The 15,094-nt window shown below is 58.8% G+C and overlaps 7 protein-coding genes across 7 annotated transcripts; 3 read left to right on the top strand and 4 right to left on the bottom strand.

Moving 5' to 3' along the window:
- Nucleotides 1–212: 212 nt before the first annotated feature.
- Nucleotides 213–2,340, top strand: FA10DRAFT_295764 (hypothetical protein; the record flags this gene model as incomplete). Its single annotated transcript, XM_025524480.1, has 3 exons — nt 213–1,060; nt 1,211–1,494; nt 1,576–2,340. The coding sequence occupies 3 exons, from the start codon at nt 213–215 to the stop codon at nt 1,923–1,925; spliced, it is 1,482 nt and encodes a 493-aa protein (XP_025375398.1). The 3' UTR covers nt 1,926–2,340.
- FA10DRAFT_254258 (putative MET6-methionine synthase) lies at nt 1,868–4,817 on the bottom strand. Its single transcript, XM_025519723.1, has 3 exons — nt 4,754–4,817; nt 4,490–4,660; nt 1,868–4,417 (listed from the first exon to the last, which is right to left on the bottom strand). The coding sequence occupies exons 1-3, from the start codon at nt 4,756–4,758 to the stop codon at nt 2,281–2,283; spliced, it is 2,313 nt and encodes a 770-aa protein (XP_025375397.1). The 5' UTR covers nt 4,759–4,817; the 3' UTR covers nt 1,868–2,280.
- A 104-nt stretch (nt 4,818–4,921) lies between these two features.
- FA10DRAFT_303186 (hypothetical protein) lies at nt 4,922–7,627 on the bottom strand. Its single transcript, XM_025525210.1, has 2 exons — nt 7,195–7,627; nt 4,922–7,131 (listed from the first exon to the last, which is right to left on the bottom strand). Exons 1-2 carry the CDS (start codon nt 7,475–7,477, stop codon nt 5,177–5,179), a joined length of 2,238 nt encoding a protein of 745 aa, XP_025375396.1. The 5' UTR covers nt 7,478–7,627; the 3' UTR covers nt 4,922–5,176.
- Nucleotides 7,628–8,146: 519 nt separating this feature from the next.
- On the top strand, nt 8,147–9,086 carry FA10DRAFT_268410 (deoxyribose-phosphate aldolase). The gene has a single exon (XM_025522319.1). It carries the CDS (start codon nt 8,193–8,195, stop codon nt 8,991–8,993), a length of 801 nt encoding a protein of 266 aa, XP_025375395.1. The 5' UTR covers nt 8,147–8,192; the 3' UTR covers nt 8,994–9,086.
- On the bottom strand, nt 8,987–9,772 carry FA10DRAFT_268409 (hypothetical protein). Its single transcript, XM_025522318.1, has 2 exons — nt 9,346–9,772; nt 8,987–9,274 (listed from the first exon to the last, which is right to left on the bottom strand). The coding sequence occupies exons 1-2, from the start codon at nt 9,754–9,756 to the stop codon at nt 9,065–9,067; spliced, it is 621 nt and encodes a 206-aa protein (XP_025375394.1). The 5' UTR covers nt 9,757–9,772; the 3' UTR covers nt 8,987–9,064.
- A 155-nt stretch (nt 9,773–9,927) lies between these two features.
- Nucleotides 9,928–12,579, top strand: FA10DRAFT_254249 (FabD/lysophospholipase-like protein; the record flags this gene model as incomplete). Its single annotated transcript, XM_025519722.1, has 4 exons — nt 9,928–11,223; nt 11,294–11,622; nt 11,688–11,742; nt 11,803–12,579. The coding sequence occupies exons 1-4, from the start codon at nt 9,973–9,975 to the stop codon at nt 12,577–12,579; spliced, it is 2,412 nt and encodes an 803-aa protein (XP_025375393.1). The 5' UTR covers nt 9,928–9,972.
- Nucleotides 12,580–12,602: 23 nt separating this feature from the next.
- On the bottom strand, nt 12,603–14,705 carry FA10DRAFT_268408 (mitochondrial carrier). Its single transcript, XM_025522317.1, has 2 exons — nt 14,282–14,705; nt 12,603–14,226 (listed from the first exon to the last, which is right to left on the bottom strand). The coding sequence occupies exons 1-2, from the start codon at nt 14,495–14,497 to the stop codon at nt 12,808–12,810; spliced, it is 1,635 nt and encodes a 544-aa protein (XP_025375392.1). The 5' UTR covers nt 14,498–14,705; the 3' UTR covers nt 12,603–12,807.
- Between the last annotated feature and the right edge of the window lie 389 nt (nt 14,706–15,094).

Genomic DNA, 15,094 nt, shown 5'->3' with positions numbered 1-15,094 from the left:
CGAAAAGACACGAAACGAAACGGGAGAAAAGGAAAAATTCAAAAAAACCACCCAGAGGAAAAAAGGCCAAATCTACGAAGACCGAAGACCGTCGCATCGGCCGCGCTCTAAAAGCCAGGGTGAGCGAGGCGTATTACACACTACTCTGGCAGACATTCTCTTGTCCGCGCGCCCGTCCGCCTGGTAAGCAGCGCCTCTCTGTGTCTGTCACGATGCAGGCAGCCACTCCTTCCACTTCGACGGCTCCGTCAGCTGGCTCTACTGCCATGACGTCTCTGATGCTGTATACGCACAATGTCGCGCGCGCCCTCAAGCCTTCCACCGATGGCGAGCTGGCACACGCGATCCACGAGACACTGCACTACGCTCTCGACGGGGACGAGGCCGACTGGGCTGCCGGTGCCGATTCGCGCGCCAGCACTACGCCATGCGGTCCAGATCAAGGAGCAACAGCAGCTTCAGGATCAGCAGCGGCTGAACCTGGGTCGGTCCGGCCAGGCTTCTTTGCAACGGGCGACGACGAGCGGCCCTTCATCTCGTACGCATGGAACGCGAAGAAGCGACAGCTCACCCTGCCCAACCCAGTCACCGTGGTCAACCCGACGCTGATGGACCCTTGCGCGCCCGACTGCAACACCCGCGACTCTTTCGACGTCACGGCCAAGTTCTTTTTCCTTGGCGAGGAGGATGACGACATCGGCGATGAGGCAAAGGACATTGGGCCCCGGACAGAGTGGATCGAGGAGGCCTTGGAAAAGTTTACTTTGGCCACAGGGCTGGCCACGGTGGACACACTCATCATCGCCTTTCCTGGAAAGGACCTTGACGGCGTGGACCGGAGGCGACGGCGGCCTGAGCACACTGCTTCGGCCAACGGCAATGGCGTAGACGACCGGCGGCAAAAGCTGCAAAGGGACGTGTCGGCCATCGCAAAGGTCTGGCAGCAGCTGTCACCCAACCCGAGAATACTGTCAATGGGCCTGAGCGATCTCTCTCTCGAAGCGCTCAACCTTCTCTTCCAATCGTTCAATCCAGCACCACCACCGGCGCCTGAGACGGCGTTGCTGACGCCCAGCAGAGCAGCTCTGGCGACAGAAGACAATGACAGAGGAGCAGCCGCTGGCTCTAGCGGTAGCAGCACCGTTGGTGGGTCGCTGACGAGCGTAACGTCAAGCATGGTATCGGAGGCTTTCGCCGGCCAGAGCGGCAGCTCAGCTAGCAGCGCGTTCAGCACGCCAAAGTCGGCCATGTCGACCATCCCGATCCCATCTTCGCCCTCCTCTCCCTCTGTCTCGTCGAACCAGCAGCGCACAGAGCTAGGCGACGGCGCATTCCAGGCCTACCGGCTTCCGAGCCCCACGAGACGGCCGCGGATTCACACGATCAATCTCAAGGAGCACGGGGGCTGCACAGATGGGCGATGCATAGATCGGGAGCTGGCAGAGTGGTGCAAAGCCCAGGGCATCCTCCTTGTCGCGCACAACGATCAGAGGGGTGAGTCACCGCCTACACGCGCAAGTGTCAAAGGAGTCTGCTTTGCTGATCTGTCCTCTTTGCTTTTTGGTCTGGAAATAGACATCCTGCCAGCGAGGACACTGCCGAACCTCATGGCCGAGTTCAAGGGCAAGTTCCCACACTGCGGCAGCCAGCCTCTTTCCACGCCAAGGCTCGCGCCGAGGTGGTGCTTCAAGTACACGGTCCTCATTCGCGACCGAGGCGTCCTGGCCGACAAAGGGTGCGTCTCGCCAGCCTTTTCTTGCCCTCATACCTGCTCCCACTTACATCGATCTTGCCTTCTTCCGCAGCTTCATCCTCTACTCGGACGTCATTGCCGATGCCCACCTACAACCATAGACGAAAACAAAGGGGGGCTTCCGTTGCGCAAGAGGAGCAGATCCGAGCACATACACAAACACACACAATGATTCTCACACCTTCCATCCCAATCTTGTTTGCCATGTTGAATGCGATGTAATTGGAATGCTTGTCGTTTACAGATGGAGATGTGTTGGAAAAAGAGAGAGGTACCCATCGTTGAAGGATAGATCGAAGGGTCTGGTTGGAGACCCTTTTTGGAGAGAAAAAAACATGGTCACCGTCCACGTCATGAGCCACAAAGACAAAAGAGAAAAAAAGAGAAAAAAAAGAAAGGAGAAACACAGAGGAAAGAAGAAGAAGGAAGAAGCCGAGGACCCTAGGAGCAGTTGATGCTTCCTTTCAGGCCTCACAGAGGGACAAACCAGCGCAGAAGGGAGGGAGAAGAAGAGGAAGACGAGCCCTCTACTTGGCCAGCTCCGAGCGAGCGCGCTTGGCTGCCTCGACCATGTTCTTGCACTGGGCGGCCGCCTCGTCCCACGACCTCGTCTTGAGGCCGCAGTCGGGGTTGCACCAGAGGCGCTCGACGGGCAGGTAGGCCGAGAAAGCCTTGAGCCGGTTGAACATCTCCTCCGATGTGGGAACACGGGGCGAGTGGATGTCAAAGACACCAGGTCCAATGTCGTTGGCGTACTCAAAGTTCTGGAAGACCTTGAGGATCTTGGCGTCCGACTTGGAGTTCTCAATCGAGATCATGTCGGCGTCGAGGTCGAGGATCGACTGCATGATCTGGCGGTTGGCAAAGTCCGAGTAGCAGAAGTGCGACACGATCTGCGTCTCGTCACGGACGCCCGACGTCGACAGGCGGAAAGCAGCGACGGCCCAGTCGAGGTAAGCCTTGTGCTCGGCCTCGCGGAGCGGGAGACCTTCTCGGAGCGCCGGCTCGTCCTCCTGAATCGAGCGGATACCAGCCTTCTCGAGGTCGTTGACCTCGTCGCGGAGGGCGAGGGCAATCTGCTTGGCCTGAATCTCCTTGGAGATGTCGGCACGGGGGAACGACCAGTTGAGAATCGTGACGGGGCCCGTAAGCATACCCTTCATCGTCTTCTTGGTCAGGCTCTGGGCGTACGACGACCATCGCACCGTCATGGCCTTGGGCCTCGAGACGTCGGAGACGACAATCGGGGGACGAACGTAACGCGAGCCGAAGGACTGAACCCAGGCGTTTTGGGTGAAGGCAAAGCCGTCGAGGAGCTCACCAAAGTACTGCACCATGTCGTTTCGCTCTGGCTCTCCGTGGACGAGGACGTCGAGGTCGAGGGCCTCCTGCTTCTCGACGACAAACTTGATCTCGTCCTCGAGGAATTTCTCGTACTCCTCCTGGGTGATCTCGCCCTTGTTGAAGCGAGCGCGGTACGATCGGATCTCCTTGGTCTGGGGGAACGAGCCAATGGTCGTGGTGGGGAAGAGGGGCAGGTTGAGGTGCTTGTTCTGGACCTCGCGGCGCTGCTTGAAGGCAGACTGGCGCTTGAGGTCTTCGGGCTTGACGTTGGCCAGACGCTGGCGAACAGCGGGGTCCGAGTTCTGCTCAAAGTCGCGACGAGCCTTGATGCTCTTCTCGTTGGCCGACAGGATGCTGCTGGCGCTGCTGGGGTCCTTGAGGGCGGCCGTAAGCGTGGCAACCTCACCGCACTTTTCCGTGGCGAACGAGAACCAGTCAATGACCTCGGCCGAGAGCTTGTTCTCGTTCTTGACCGTGATGGGGGTGTGGAGGAGCGAGGAGCTCGAGGCGATGATGACGCGGTTCTTGTCGCCGCCGAGGAGCTCGACGGCCTTCTGGGCCGTCTTGAGCGCAGCGTTCAGGTCCGTCTTCCAGACGTTCCTGCCCGAGACGAGGCCAAGGGAGAGGACGGTCGTCTTGTTGGCAAAGTGGGGGACGACAGTGTCGATCTGCTCGGGTGCTCGGTCAAGGTCGATGTGGAGACCAGCGACGGGGAGGTCCTTGACAAAGTCGAGGTTGCTCTCGAGGCGGCCAAAGTAGGTGGCCAGGAGCAGCTTGACACTGGGCGCAGCCTTGGAAAGGGCGGCGTAGGTCGACTTGAACTGCTCGGCGTACTGGGCAGCCCTGTCCATGCAGAGGATCGGCTCGTCAATCTGGACCCACTCGGCACCGGCCTGGGCGAGCTTCTCGAGCAGCTCGGCGTAGACGGGCGTCAGCTTCGAGACGAGCGAGACGGGGTCAAACTCCTTCTGCTGCGCGTCGGCGTCGGCCTTGGAGAGCGCCAGGAGAGTGATGGGGCCCACGAGGACGGGGCGGCCATTGTAGCCAGCCTGCTTGGCCTCGACAAAGTCGTCGACGGGCTTGGTGTCGTTGAGACGGAAGTTGGTCTTCTCGGAAACCTCGGGGACGAGGAAGTGGTAGTTGGAGTCGAACCACTTCTGCATCTCCGTCGCCGGCAGGTCGACCTCGCCCTTCTGGTGGCCGCGGGCCATGGCAAAGTAGGTGTCGAGCGGGTTCAAGCCCGACTTGGCGTACTTGTCGGGGATGATGCCGAAGGTGTTGGACGCATCAAGAACATGGTCGTAGAGGGTAAAGGTGCCGCTGCGAAATAAAAAAAAAACCGTGTCAGGTCACACGACAGTAAAGATGCTTCAATCCACCGATGAGACTTACGTAGGAACGACATCAACGCCCTGCGACTTGATGTTCTCGTAGGTCAGGAGCCTCTGCTCCTTGGCGACCTTGAGGAGCTCTTCGACGGAGCTCTTGCCGGCCCAGTAAGCCTCGAGGGCCTTCTTGACCTCACGCTTGGGGCCAATGCGAGGGTAGCCGAGAACAGCGGAGCTGAGCATGAGGAAAAGGGAAAGAGTGTGTGCAGGAAGTAAGCAAAGAAGAAAGATTCGCGCGGAATGCAGAGGCAAGAAAAAGGTGACTCACGACATCTTTGCTAGGACTCGGACAGGGAAAGAAATGGTGTGTCGTGGTAGAGAAGAGAGGAACGACACTGTGTGAGAGAAGAATGCAGAAGACAGGGCGCCCGAAGAAGAAGAAAGCGCAGAGTGAACTCAACACGTGTCTGCACTAAAAGACTACATTCAAACATTTCGCATTAGCCCGAGGTGGGAGCTGCTTTCAGCCGAGCTTTAATCTCTTTTGAAAATCTCGCTTCGTGGAGAGAGCACAGAACGTGGGCAGAAAATTGCAACATAAGGACAAGGGAAAGTAAAGCTATCGGGCAGAGTAAGTGACTATATAAAAAATACAAATTCAGGAGCACGGTATGCAATGCGAAAAGACGGTGAAAAGAGAGGAGAGAGTGAGAGACAGAGACAGAGAAAGAGTAAGCCGGAGAAAGGATGATCAAGTCATGGCCATGTTGAAGCTCTGGTGAGGTGAAGGCAGGCGATGTCTTGGGCTCTTGCGGTCGAGCAAGCCAAGGAGCTTGTGCACCGCTCCCTCGTCCACCTCTACGCCGCGGCTCGGTTCGCTAGAGTTGGAATGGCTGGACGGGGAGCGCGAGGGCCTACTTGCAATGGCACGAGATACGCTGTTGGAGTTGTGCGAGACATCAGAACTGTGTGAGAGACGGCTGTCGAGGCCATCATCGGAGCCTGTGGGTGATCGGGCAGCGCCAGAGCCGATGGCATCAACCAACTCTTCGAGCTCTTTGGCACTGGTCGACAAGAAGGCGGGGTGCTCTGCGAGGCGAGAGTAAAAGCCGCTCGGGGTGAGCGACTGACGTCCGACATTTGTGATTCGAGGCATAGCATGCGACGAGGTTGGCGATGCTGCCGTGAGCCACGAGTGACTGCTTCGCTGCGACGGATCTTGAGATGGCGGCTGAAATCCCAAGGCGGCCACGGTCCTCGCCTCGCGCTCAGCGACTTTGCGCTCGAGGAGGCGAATGAACATGCGCATATGGTCTGTGTCGTTGTTGGTGCCAGGGCCGGAGCCGCCAGATCCATTGCCATTTTTGGCCGGTGACCACCCTCCTCCTCCCCCTCCCTCCTCCTGGCTGCTGGGCGGTTGGTTGTGAGGACTGCCAAAGCCGAAGAAGAAATTACCACCGGGGGTGTTGCCTCCCTGAAGAAAAGCACTGAGATCGAAGGGGCTCTGAGAACCACCGTTGTTGTTCTGGGCCATCGCCACCGCCTGGGCCTTCTCGTCGAGGATGCCCTGTTGGTTGTTGCCTGGTGAGAGTCTACCGCCACCCATTTGCTCCCACCAGCTCGCCTGCGACGGTGGCGGCGGCTCGTTGGATAGGTTGAAGGCAAAGGGGATCGGATTAGGGTTCAGCAGCGCATCGTTCTGATGCGTGCGCTGAGGCACGGGGTAGATGTGGCTGTTGATCCCTTGGTTGCTACCGTTCGGAGAGATGCCGAAGCCGCGCATCGGCGGCCCGCCTAGCATGGCTGAGCCGCTCAGACCCGCACCAGAGTGCTGCTGGTTGTGGCTGTTCCCATTGTTGCTGTTGCTGCTAGCGTCTTGGCCTGTCAGGGCGTTCAAGACGCCGCCGGGCGAGAGTCCCGGTGCGAGGCGAGGGCCACTCTGCACTGGTGTGCCATCGAGCTTGCTTGGATGCTGACCCTGCTGACCACGAGAAGATGACGATGATTGCTGCTGTTGTTGCTGTTGCTGTTGCTGTTGCTGTTGTTGTTGTTGCTGCTGCTGCTGCTGCTGTGACTGGCTCTGTCGAGCGCTGGCCTGGTGAAGACTAAGAGACAGCAGTGGGTTGCCATTCTGGCTGCTGCGGGCGCTCGAGGGCGAGCTAGCGTCGCTGACAGAATGAGTGCTTGGCCTTCGCATGCTACCAGGCCACTGAGGAGCAGGCATTGATTGTCCGGCAGGGTTGCTCGACATGTCAAACGTTGGCTGCGGTGCTTGAGTTGGCGCAGACGAAGAGGAATCAAACGATGCTTGTTGCTTCGTCGACGAATTCCTGGTGCGCGTGTCGAAGTTGCCCAGTGCAGCCAGAGGGTCTGTGAATGTCGCGCCTGCCACCTCATCCAAGTCGCTATGGTTGCCGGTGCCAGTTGCGGTGCCATCGCCCGCCACGCTGGATCCGGGCTGCTGGTCGAGAAGACCAGGTGCAAAGCCTTCGTTGCCGATTCCTTCGAGAGCATTGGGAATCATGCCGCCAAAGCCAAGCCGGATCAAGAGACCGCGAAGAGCATCATTTTCATCCTTGAAGCGTCGGGCGACTCGCTGAAGCTCAGAGTTGGCCTCGATGCCCATCTGGTCATAGCGGCGACAACGCTCCTCCAAATCCCGTACTCGCGCCTCTCTTCGCTTGCGAAACTCCCGCTGCGCTTTGCCTTTTCGCAACAAAGCCATTGTTCAGATGCAGGGTTAGATTCAGAAGAGAATTAGAGACTCACGATTCTGAAGTGTCCTCTTCGTCACCACTTGCTCGCCCTGCTTCTGAGAACCGTCGCCACCTTGCTTCAGCTGTTGATAAGAAGCTGCCCCGCCACCAGCGCCGCCGCCATCGTCCATCTCGTCATCGTCGCCGTCATCGTAGTCACCACCGCCACCAAAGCCATCGTCCCTCCTGTTGTACATTTCGGAAGCCTTTCGCTTCTCTCCTCCCCCTCCTCCTCCTCCTCCTCCACCAACAACACCACTGCTGGAGCGCGTGGCCGGTTTGAGCACCGGTGCCATGTTTTTTGTCTTATTTTCTTTTTCCTCCTATCTGGCGGGGTGCGTATCCCTTGCGTTCTCGCTGTCGGTCCTCGCTGGGGCTGCGCACGGAGTTGCTCCAAGACGACGATGTTGCGCCTTGAGAAAAAGTGAGGGGAGAAAAGGTGGGAGCGAAGGGTGGAAGCTGACCAAATTCCACTACTACCCGTTAGCACCTGCAGTAGTAGTAGTGTAGTACAGTAACAATTTGGCCTGTCGAATAGTCCGGAAGAGACAGCCTGTACCAGTCGCCTACCTGAGACAAAAAGGGTTCATTATATCACTACTACACAATCATTCAGCTCCCACCGATCGATCGGAATATCAAATTGGGCATCTAGTCCCTTTTCCACGTGTGATCTCTTAATCGACTCTCGGCCTGCCGAAGACTATTGACATAATTCCGGCGGGGACCTCGGTCTCCTCGGGCGTCACGTCTATTTGTGAATGGTGCATGGAGACGAGTAGCTGCTCGCGCACCACTGTGACAGCGGGAGAATGTATTGTTGTCTCGTCAAAGAGGTGTGTTGGCAGACAAGGCCATCTCGCGATGCCGATCGATCGGTTGCTGCACACACACTTACTGTCCGGGGTAGGGAAATTTTAGAAGAGACACGCGCGCGCGAGACAAAACGCTTTCTTCCTGCGAGCGCGCACACAAGGGCCAGAAAAAAATAAAGAAGAGAAGAAGGCCAAGATGACAGCGACTGCAGCTCAGCCACTGGCCAAGGAGATCGGCGATCTGCTTGCGTCGCTGCCAAAGGAGCTCGGCGCACTCAACTCCTGCCCGACGCTGCCCGAGAATGTGGCGAGCATCATCGACCACACGCTCCTTGCGCCCACTGCGACGCCGAGCGCCATCCTCGAGACGTGCCGCGAGGCCGTGGAGCTGGGCGCCGCGACCGTCTGCGTCAACTCGTGCATGGTGCAATACGCGGCCGAGGCACTGCGGGGCACCGAGGTGCGGCCGATCTGCACCGTCGGCTTTCCCTTTGGCGCCGCGAGCCCGGCGTCCAAGGCCGAGGAGACGCGCCAGGCCGTTGCCGACGGCGCGCGGGAGATCGACATGGTGCAGAACGTCGGCCTGCTCAAGTCTGGCGACTATGACGCCGTGTACAATGACATCGTTGGCGTCGTCGATGCTGCCAAGACTGGGCAAGCGGCGCCCGTCAAGGTGATTCTCGAGACGTGCTACCTCTCGCGCGACGAGATTGCCATCGCGACACTGCTCTCGTGCCTCGCTGGTGCGGCCTTTGTCAAGACATCGACGGGCTACGGGACCGGCGGGGCCAAGGCGGAAGACATCAGGCTGATGTACGAAATTGCCAGCAAGAGAAAAGTCCAGGTCAAAGCTAGTGGCGCAGTCAGGACGCTCGAGACCGTCAAGACAATGGTGGCCAACGGTGCCACGCGCGTTGGTGCCAGTGGGACAAAAGCCATCGTAGCAGAAGCGCAGGGTACGGGTGACGCAAAGCAGGCTTCCAACAGCGGGTACTAGGGTCATTAGTTCATCGAATTGAAAGAGAAGAAGACTACATGTTTATAATAATAGTACATGCAAATGACAATCTAGCAGGCTCCGACCTTGACTGTGCCGCCATCGCGGAGGATGGCAATCGTCTGGACCGCGGTGACGAACCAGGACCAGCCCTTGTGCTGTGGTGGTCTGGCGTTGGGGTCACCAGGGGCCACACGGTACTTCAATGCTCTGTACGGCGAGCGAAAGGGAAGGGCAAGGCAGTGGAGATGGAGGTGCTCTACGCTCCGGAAAGGAGGGATCTGGTGGAGATGGAAGGGTCAGATGAACACGCATGCAGACGATTCTGTTGAAATCGGGAGAAGTCGCTCACATGGAAGCCATAGCGGGTCTCTGGTGAAGACGCTGGCGACAAGTCTTTGCCCAGGGCGTCGTTGTCGTGAGAACGAGCGACATCTATCGGATGCATGACCTTTGCCAGCGCTCGTGTCCCGAATCGATGGAGCTCCTCGACGAGCTTTGCGCCTGGCTCCCCCCTGAGCGACTTGACGTTGGTGATGTGCTCTCGCGGAATGGCCAGGAGGTGGTGGGCCGCGGCCGGGTCGCGGTCTCGAAAGGCGATGAAGCGCTCCTCCTCCAGGACAATGTCGAAGCCCTTTTCCGGCGTAGGGTTGCAAAAGACGCACTTTGCCGTCTCCTTGCTCAGCTGCGGATCGCTGAGGAGGCCCTCCTCCTTGCCCTTGCCGCTCCCGAGGCCGAGCACGTTGAGGCAGCCCGACCACATCGATGAGTCCAAAATCAAAAAAAAAAAATTAGCAGGTATTTCTTGTCCGTCTTATAGTGTAGTTAGTTAGCCGTCCGCCCGGCCTCCTGTGCGTGCGCACCCCCGGGTCGCGTCGGACGAGATTTCTCCACCCAGGCTCACCGGTTTCATTTTCTCTCTCTCTTTTCCCCCCACTCGTTGAATAGTTCTGCAAGCGCTCATCGACATCGCTGCAGCATGAGGCGCTCGTCTTTCTTGTTGGCTTCTGCACGGCAGGGAGCCGGCAGCAGCGGCGGCGGGAGCACGCAGAAGGTGCCCCTGACGAGGCTGAACCTGGCCTCGGAACGGGCGGCCGCGCTCGTGGCGATGCGCAGTGAGGACGCATACAGGGCTCGCTATCGACCCACCCTCGGCAGGTCGTACATGGAGAGTGATCCCATTTCTTCGTCTGCTTCCGTTGCCTCGTTCTCGTCGTCGACAAGCACGCCGATGATGTCGTCGTCATCCGGCCTCGTCGGTGCTTCGTCCAGTCGACCCTCTGTGGGGAGTGGAGCCGCAGGGCCAGCAGCAGCCGCCGCACCACAAACCCAAGGCCAGCGTGCCTCGTCCTCACAGTCGGCATCTTCCTCGTCAAAGAGTGCTTCGGAAAGCGAAGAAGAGGAGTCGAGCTGGGCTTTTGGCGGGGGAGCATCGAGCCGCGGCGGGCCTCGCGAGTCGCACGAGCACCTCGACGAGGCCCAGCGAGCAGGCCACAACACCCCCCACGCACCCTTTGTTGTCCAGGGATCAGCGGGGAAGAATGCGGTACCAAACTACGGAAAGCGAAGAAGGGATGTTCAATATTCGGCAGAAGAGCGAAAGCAGATCAGGCAACAGCAGCAACAACAACAACAGCAACAACAAAATCAAGGGAAGCAATCAAAAGACGAGGAACTCGCAAGCAGCTATTCGCACGAATATGCGCCGACCAGCCGGTCGAGAAAGCCCCTTCCGCATCATACCTACTTTTCCTCGCCCTCGTCGAGCTTCAACGACGATGCCGCAGCCACGGCGACAGGCACGGGCCCGGTCGGTGTTGGCGGGCCACGATCGGGCCTAGGCATGGGCGCTGGCATGCTCGCCCAGAGCAGCGGTGCGAAACCTCCGAACAAGGCCATTGCGAAAAAGAAGACGGCACTCATCCTGCCCGGACAGGGCTCACAGTACGTGGCCATGTCACTCGACATCTACCGCAAGTACCGATCGGCGAGACACGTTTGGAATGTTGCAGAGGAAGCCCTCTTGACGCCCGCCTCGGCCCATCAGCAGAGACAGCGCGGCTCCAGAGATCTATTTCCCCCCGAGGGAGAGATGGCAGAGAGCGAAGAACAGCGAAACAAGTTTGAAGAGGAGCTGGCCAAGAGCGTATCCTGGGATCGCGCCAGGGGCCTGACGGGCGCTGGAACGGCCGTCGCTCGCAGCCGCCGAGGCTGGCTGCGAGATCTGGTGGTGAGTGTTGCGCACAAAGTGCTGACTGCAAAGAGGGTGAAACAAGGCAGCTGACGTCTGTTCAACCCAGTTCTCTGGCGATCAACTGGACCTCACACGAGCCGAAAACGCCCAGCCGTCGATCCTCGTCTCCTCGCTGTCGATACTGTCTGTTTTGCGAAACGAATTCCCCGTCGACCTCATCTCCAACCACATTGATGTCGTTGCCGGCCATGGTTCAGGAACGTACGCGGCCCTGTGTGCAATGGGCAACCTCGACGTCCGTGATGGCGTTCGCCTGCTCAGACACCGTGGCTTGGCAAGCTCGCACTATGTCAGCATCAACAAGACGCTGTTCCCCGAAGGGTGCCAGATGCCCGAGAGCATTTATGAGACGTGGGCCTTTGCCAATGCTGGGAGGTGAGCGCAAGTTGTGATTTGTGGATCCTTGTCTGCGTGTGCTGAAAGGAGGAGAAAACCAACAGTGGCAAGGGTGCGGAGCTCTTGACGACGACCAACATTGGCATCGAGACTGGTGGCGTGCCCCCGACGTCTTCGACGTCCGACGCCGAGGTGGCCCAGACCGAGACGGGCAGCCAGGGCAAGGTCAAGGGCGGCCGAGGGTGGAAGCGGAGCCAAATGTCCGGCTGCATGATCCGTCCGGGCAAGCTGCGCCAGGCCCTTGCTTGCGTCGAGCGCGTCTCTGGCGAGATCCGCCGGGGCGAAATCGAGAACGTGGGGAGGGACGAGGTGGTGGAAGTGGCCAACATCAATTCGAGCCTGCAGATTGTCCTGAGCGGGACCCGCGTCGGCGTCTCGCTCGCCTCGGACCGGCTCAGGGCAGAGATGTTCGGCGCCAGGGCTGTCAACCTCCCCGTCTCGGGCCCATACCACTCCTCGTTGATGTCCGATGCCGCCGACTTTCTGAGGCCCGCCATCGAGTATCTGCCCATGCGAGATGCTGATCCCGTGGGCCCAGGCAAGAAGCTGGACCTCGTCTCGTCGTGCGACGGCTCCATCCTCGAGGGCGTCGATGCGATCCGGTCCGACCTGTCAGGCGCGCTGGCCAAGCCCGTCATGTGGCTCGACAGCATCGAGACGATGCTCTCGCAGGGCGTCCAGCGCTTCATCTGCCTCGGCCCCGGTCGCGCCTGCGCCCACCTCCTCTCCAAGGAGCTCGCACATCGCGACCAGGTCGAGGTGGCCAAGGGCGGCAAGCCGGGCGAGTACGAGGTGTGGAGCATCACCTCGGTCGAGGACGTGGAGCAGCTCGCCAGCGTCTTTACCCAGCTCAGCCAGAGCGAGGCTGGCGGGAGCCTGCAGCAGCAAAAAGACGAGAGAAGTGTGGGCCTTGACGATAGCTATGTAGCTCTGTAAGCTTCCTTTATTCCCCATGTACCATGTCATGTCATGTCATATCTCCATGTGCGTCCCTTCCTCTCATTTTCTTCTCTCTTTTGCTTCTCTCACTTTCTCTCCTCTCTATTTCTTCTCTCTCTCTCTCCTCTCTCTCTTCTCTCTCTTTGATTCTCTGTCAGATACCGGCCAGAGGCAACCTGTCTAATTAATTGAGAAAAGTCGGAAGAAGGTAGTATCTGGTCGTGTCTACTTTTGCGTGGCAGGTGCGACAGCAGCGGCGGCCGCAGAAGAGGAGCCAGTAAAGGGCTTGAAGCCAGATGGCGGCGTGGGGCTGCCAAAGTCGTCGTGCATCTGCATGAGGAGCCGCATGGCATTGCGGGCGTGCTGCCGCGAGGGGTCCTCCCACGGCCGGCTGTTGGCCGCTGCGGTGGTCGTGTCGGCCTTCTGCTTCGAGTCGAATGGGTAGGGCAGGAACTTTTGCAGGTATTCGTACGCCACGAGGGTCGCGCCAAATTGGGGGCTGCTCCGGAGCACACGGGCGAGGCTGCCCTTGAAAAAGGCCTTGGGGCCTTCCTCCTTGAGCACCTTGGCAAAGCAATCGGAGATTCCCGTGTACGTCGCCTGTCCCTTTCGCGCCTCGACCTGCAGCCGCGTCTTGATGACGTCGGCCGGGGTGGTAAGAAAGGCAGCGGGCATGCCCGCAATCGAGGCCGAGGCGAGCATCTCGCCAAAGCCGAGCTTCTTGCCGTTGGTCCCCTCTCGGAACGTGTCCTTCTTCAGGTGGGCGTAGGCCGGGAAGTAGATGGCGGAAAAGGGAATGTCTCGGAGCAGGCACGCACTCGCACCACGGTACAGGCCCACCAGGCCCAGCTGGCGGACGATGTGGACGGCTCCACGAGCGACGCGATCAGCGCCCTCGGACTTTGCAATCTCGCCGGCCACCTGCAGCCGGATCTTGACAATCTCCAGAGGGTTGGTAAAGACGACCTGACAGCCTCCTGCCGTTCCACCAGCGATAAGCTCCCACTGCAGCTTGATCTCGCCAGTCTTTGGGTCCTTTGCATGCGCTCGAACCAAGTCGTTGACCGTCAGCTTGATGGCCTTTTCTGGCGCAACGCCGAGCAGCTGGGGCCCGAGACCAGAATAGAAGCCCAGAGCTCCTTCGTTCCGGAACACCTTTGAGACGCAGTCCAGACTGTTCTTGTACATCATTGGCTCGCCCACGACCGACGATCGCTGGTTCTGCATCCTCGTCTTGACCAAGTCAATCGGGTACACGAGCGTGGCGCCCGTCGCGCCAGCGACACCACCGAGGGCAAAGTTATACGCCGAGTGCGCCAGCTCCTTGAGGAAGGTCGTGGGCGCTTCCTTTGCCTTTTGTGCCAGCTCTGCAGTCGACGCCTTGGAGAGATCGACACCTTCCCCTCCCTCGGCTTCCTTTCCCTTTTCTTCTTCTTCAGTTGTCGCCGGAGCCGGGGGCAGTGGGTGAGGATCGAGGTCATCGGAGATGAAGAGTTCATGGCAGATGAGACTCTCATCGGGTTTCGAACCTCTCACGGTGCTTGTCCGGTAGGTGAGCATCCCCGGCGACGAGAGCGCAACCTCTTTGCGGAAAGCCTCGAGATGTTTTTGAAACGCCGGGTCGGCATTGGGACGCGAGAAGATCTGTTACGGACTTGTCAGCTCCGGTTCTACGAGCTATACACTTCACTGCTCTCACCTTTGCGCTGACGTTGAACCGACCTTCGCCAGGAAGGTGGGGCACCACATACTGGTGGTCGTGCTGCTGTTGATCGGCGTCCCAGGGTTTCGGGTGGCTAGGCATCAACAGCTGCTGCTGCTGCTGGGGAGAAATAGGTTGCTGCTGTGGTTGCTGCTGCGAGGACGAAGCCTCGCAGTGAACGGGCCGGAACATGGACGGAAGGAGATGCGACATGGTAGTAACTGTGTCGAGGGTCCACTAAAGAGAAGGTCCTGTCGAATCGAACGAATGTCTGGTCGGCGTATCGGAATCGGGGCGAGAATAGAAAGGGAGGGCGGTTTTGGTGCGGCGTAAAGGTGATTGCTTTCTGTCTTATAGTTGCATGTCCGTCTCTCGATCGGCAGCAGTCTCGGCGTCGAAAGCCTCTTTGTTGCCTCTGATCTCGAATTGCCAGCTCTTGTGAGGGTGTCACTTTCATAGGTTCTTCCTCTGTCGCTCGGCCAAACTCGGGGTAAGAGCACGTGAAGAAACTCAAACCACGCGAGCCAGCCTCCTTTAGTCGCCGTCGTTTTCACTTTCTTCGTCGCTCGCTCTCTGCCTCTTCAACCCACAGCGTTATGTGAGATGGCCACAAGAAGAGGTGAGTTGTTTGTCTTTGGACCTGTCTTCACAGTGATGAAGTATATTACGACCAAGCTCTAGAATTACTCTGCACTCTACGAGGATGGAGATAATCGTTTTATCCAAGTTTCAGCCTTGTCTGACTATACCCTTTCTTGTCTCTTTCTTACTTTGACGAAGACGAGTGAGCACTTCTGCTGACGATGACTG

This window comes from Acaromyces ingoldii (assembly GCF_003144295.1).
Source record: "Acaromyces ingoldii strain MCA 4198 unplaced genomic scaffold FA10scaffold_5, whole genome shotgun sequence".
Classification (NCBI taxonomy): Eukaryota; Fungi; Basidiomycota; class Exobasidiomycetes; order Exobasidiales; family Cryptobasidiaceae; genus Acaromyces; species Acaromyces ingoldii.
Note: the sequence above shows the minus strand (reverse complement) of the source record. Positions and strands in the feature narration are given on the sequence as shown.